Source organism: Cryptosporidium sp. chipmunk genotype I (genome assembly GCF_004936735.1).
Source record: "Cryptosporidium sp. chipmunk genotype I strain 37763 chromosome Unknown contig_99, whole genome shotgun sequence".
NCBI classification, from domain to species: Eukaryota; Apicomplexa; class Conoidasida; order Eucoccidiorida; family Cryptosporidiidae; genus Cryptosporidium; species Cryptosporidium sp. chipmunk genotype I.
Genome location: NW_027125592.1, coordinates 1 through 2,770, shown reverse-complemented (window position 1 = coordinate 2,770; position 2,770 = coordinate 1). Strand labels below are relative to the sequence as shown.

The 2,770-nt window shown below is 29.4% G+C and overlaps 2 protein-coding genes across 2 annotated transcripts; both read left to right on the top strand.

Annotated features, from left to right (window-relative positions):
• Positions 1–39: 39 nt before the first annotated feature.
• Positions 40–1,479, top strand: ELE39_003783 (peptidase insulinase like peptidase; the record flags this gene model as incomplete). Its single annotated transcript, XM_067346887.1, has 1 exon — positions 40–1,479. One exon carries the CDS (start codon positions 40–42, stop codon positions 1,477–1,479), a length of 1,440 nt encoding a protein of 479 aa, XP_067201600.1.
• Positions 1,480–1,673: 194 nt separating this feature from the next.
• ELE39_003782 (peptidase insulinase like peptidase) lies at positions 1,674–2,745 on the top strand (the record flags this gene model as incomplete). The annotated part of the gene is made up of 1 exon (XM_067346886.1): positions 1,674–2,745. A coding segment is annotated over one exon (1,072 nt), but the record flags the coding sequence as incomplete, so codon positions are not given.
• Positions 2,746–2,770: the final 25 nt, after the last annotated feature.

Below are 2,770 nucleotides of genomic sequence, written 5' to 3'. Positions count from 1 at the left end.
ACATTCAATTTGCTTTTCAAGTTATTTTCACAAATATTTATGGTAATTTTGACGAGGAACTTCTATGAAATTATATCTGCGAAATATATGATTAATATTGATGATGTAAGGTTCATAAAAGACTCTACTAAAGAAAATCAAATAATATTAGTAGTATTTGGGTTTACAGACCGTATAGGAGAAGTTATCGCTAAACTACAAGCTTTTATTATGAATTTTACTACATATATAACACATAATGAGTTTGAGTTGCAAAAAGAAGGGCTTACAACTCTCTTTAAAAATTATATTTTAAATCCAACCGCTTACTCTTGTCTTTTTGAAATGATTACGAAAGTATTTATGAATAATGGGTATTCTATTGAAGCTCAGCTACCTTTCCTGGAAACTATTAAGTTTGAAGAATTGATTAAATTTTCAAAATTTTTTTTGAACAACTACGAATTAAAGGGATTTATACTTGGAAATTTGAACCCAATACAGTCATTTAATATAATTAATAAATTTTCATCTGTATTTATTTTGCGAAATAGCAAGTCAAGTACCAGATCAAAGGATTTAATTTCATCGTTGATTTCTAAAGTCAAAAAAACCCCTAAATATCTTATGTCACTCTATTACTACATCTCCACTATTTTTACTAAAAGAATGGACCCTGGAGATCAAGATTACCTTCAAATTAAAGGACATCTAGCATCCTCAGCACCTTTGCCGGTCTTGTCCAATTCAATAAAAGGCTTCCAAAAGTTAGATCCTCTTTCTCTAAAAAGAGGCTCCAAGATCTACTCTTATTATATCTCAAGGCGAAAAATCAAGACCGATAATACAGTATTAATGATGGTTGCAATTGGATATAATCACTTAAAGAGTTATGTTCTTACAAACATCTTGGTTTCAATCATTTCAGAAGAGTTTTTCCTTGAGTTGCAAATAGAAAAACAGCTTGGACATTTAGCAGATGCACTATATAAAAATATTGTTGACCATGTAGCTGGAATTAGCTTTAATATTGTTTCTTCCAGCCAGAATGTTGAGATATTAGCTGAAAATGTACTTGAATTTTGGAACGATTGGTTTTCTCCTGATTCTACCAAAATGACAGAGACCTTGTTTAATGTAGCTAAAGAATCGTATATTCAAGCCCTAAAACCCCCAATTGTAGATCTGAAAGAGTTGTTTTCAGAATTTTCACATGCGATAACAACTAAGACCTATGATTTTAATTGGAGAAGCAAATGTATTAATTATGCAGAGAAACTCACATATCAAGAATTCCTAGATTGGTTTAAAAAAATCTACGACAACTCCAATATATTTATGTTTGCAGTTCAATCACCTAATTCTGAGGAAAGTGATATTCTGAATAGTCTATCTAACTACGTTCCTCAAGATTTTACAAAATTATACCCATCTTGTTCGCTTTTTAATTATGAAAGCATCAGAACATATAACCAATGGAATGTTTATAATGAATACTAAAGTCTATCATCTAATATTTAAGTAGTACTTTGTTTTAATTTTTTCTTAATGTTGAATAGCTAAATATTTACAACTTGATCAAAATCTAAGTTTCAATTCAGATCTTATTTTTATGAGAAATAAGATTATCTTTATACACTATTTTTGGCGCATATTATTTAACAGGTCTTTATTTTTTCTTTAGTTGAGTAATAATGAAAGAATATATAATATCTCTTTTTATTTTATTGGCTTTATTTTCATATTCTGAATTTAATTCACCATCATTAGTAAATGTATGTACTATCACATTTAGAAGATCGAAAGGAAATACTGGATTTAAGAGGGAGCACGGAGATCCTTTTTTTCTTCAAGTCATAAATGATGAGAATTTTACTAAACCGATAACATCAGATAAACAATTTAGATACATTAGGTTGGAAAATGAACTAGAGGTTTTTTTAGTTTCTCAGAGCGATGTAAAAGTATCATCTGCTAAAATGGCAGTAAGGGTGGGAAGTTATATGGAACCAGATTCTCTTCCTGGCCTGGCTCATTACCTGGAACATTTATTATTTATTAACACAGAAAAGTATTCAGAATTAGATGGGTTTAACAAATTTATTTCACTTCACAATGGTTATACAAATGCTTACACAATGGAGACCGAAACATCGTACTTATTTAATACTGATTCCTCTTCTTTTGAAGAAGCGCTTTCAATGTTTTCTGAATTTTTCAAATCACCTTTGTTTGACGACAAATACACTGAAAAAGAGCTCATGGCAATAGAAAATGAATTTAACTTCCGTAAAAATTCACAATTTTTTCGTTTAACCCATGTGCTCTTTGAACTATCAGATAAAAGGAGTCTATTTGGGAGATTTCCGTGTGGCAATATGGAAACTTTAAAAATAATTCCAGAATCTCAAGGAATTAATGCTCGAAATGAAGTCATAAAATTTTACAAGAATGAATATAGTTCTAATCGAATGGTATTAGTTTTGGCAAGTAACCACACTTTGGATGAATTGACTCACTTTGCCAATAAGTACTTTTCAGAAATTGAAAATAAGAACTTACCAGTCAATTCAATTAATAACCCAATTCAAGATGGTAATTTAAATCCATATAATACAATGGTTAATAAATTAATTGTTGTTGAAACTTTGGATTATTCAAGAAATTTGAAATTGATATTTCCAATGAAGAACTATATGATTCAGCACAAGTATAAAGCTAGATCTTTGTATCTTGAAAAACTTATTAGTTCAGATAGAATTGGTGGTTTAAAACATCATTTAAAAACAAA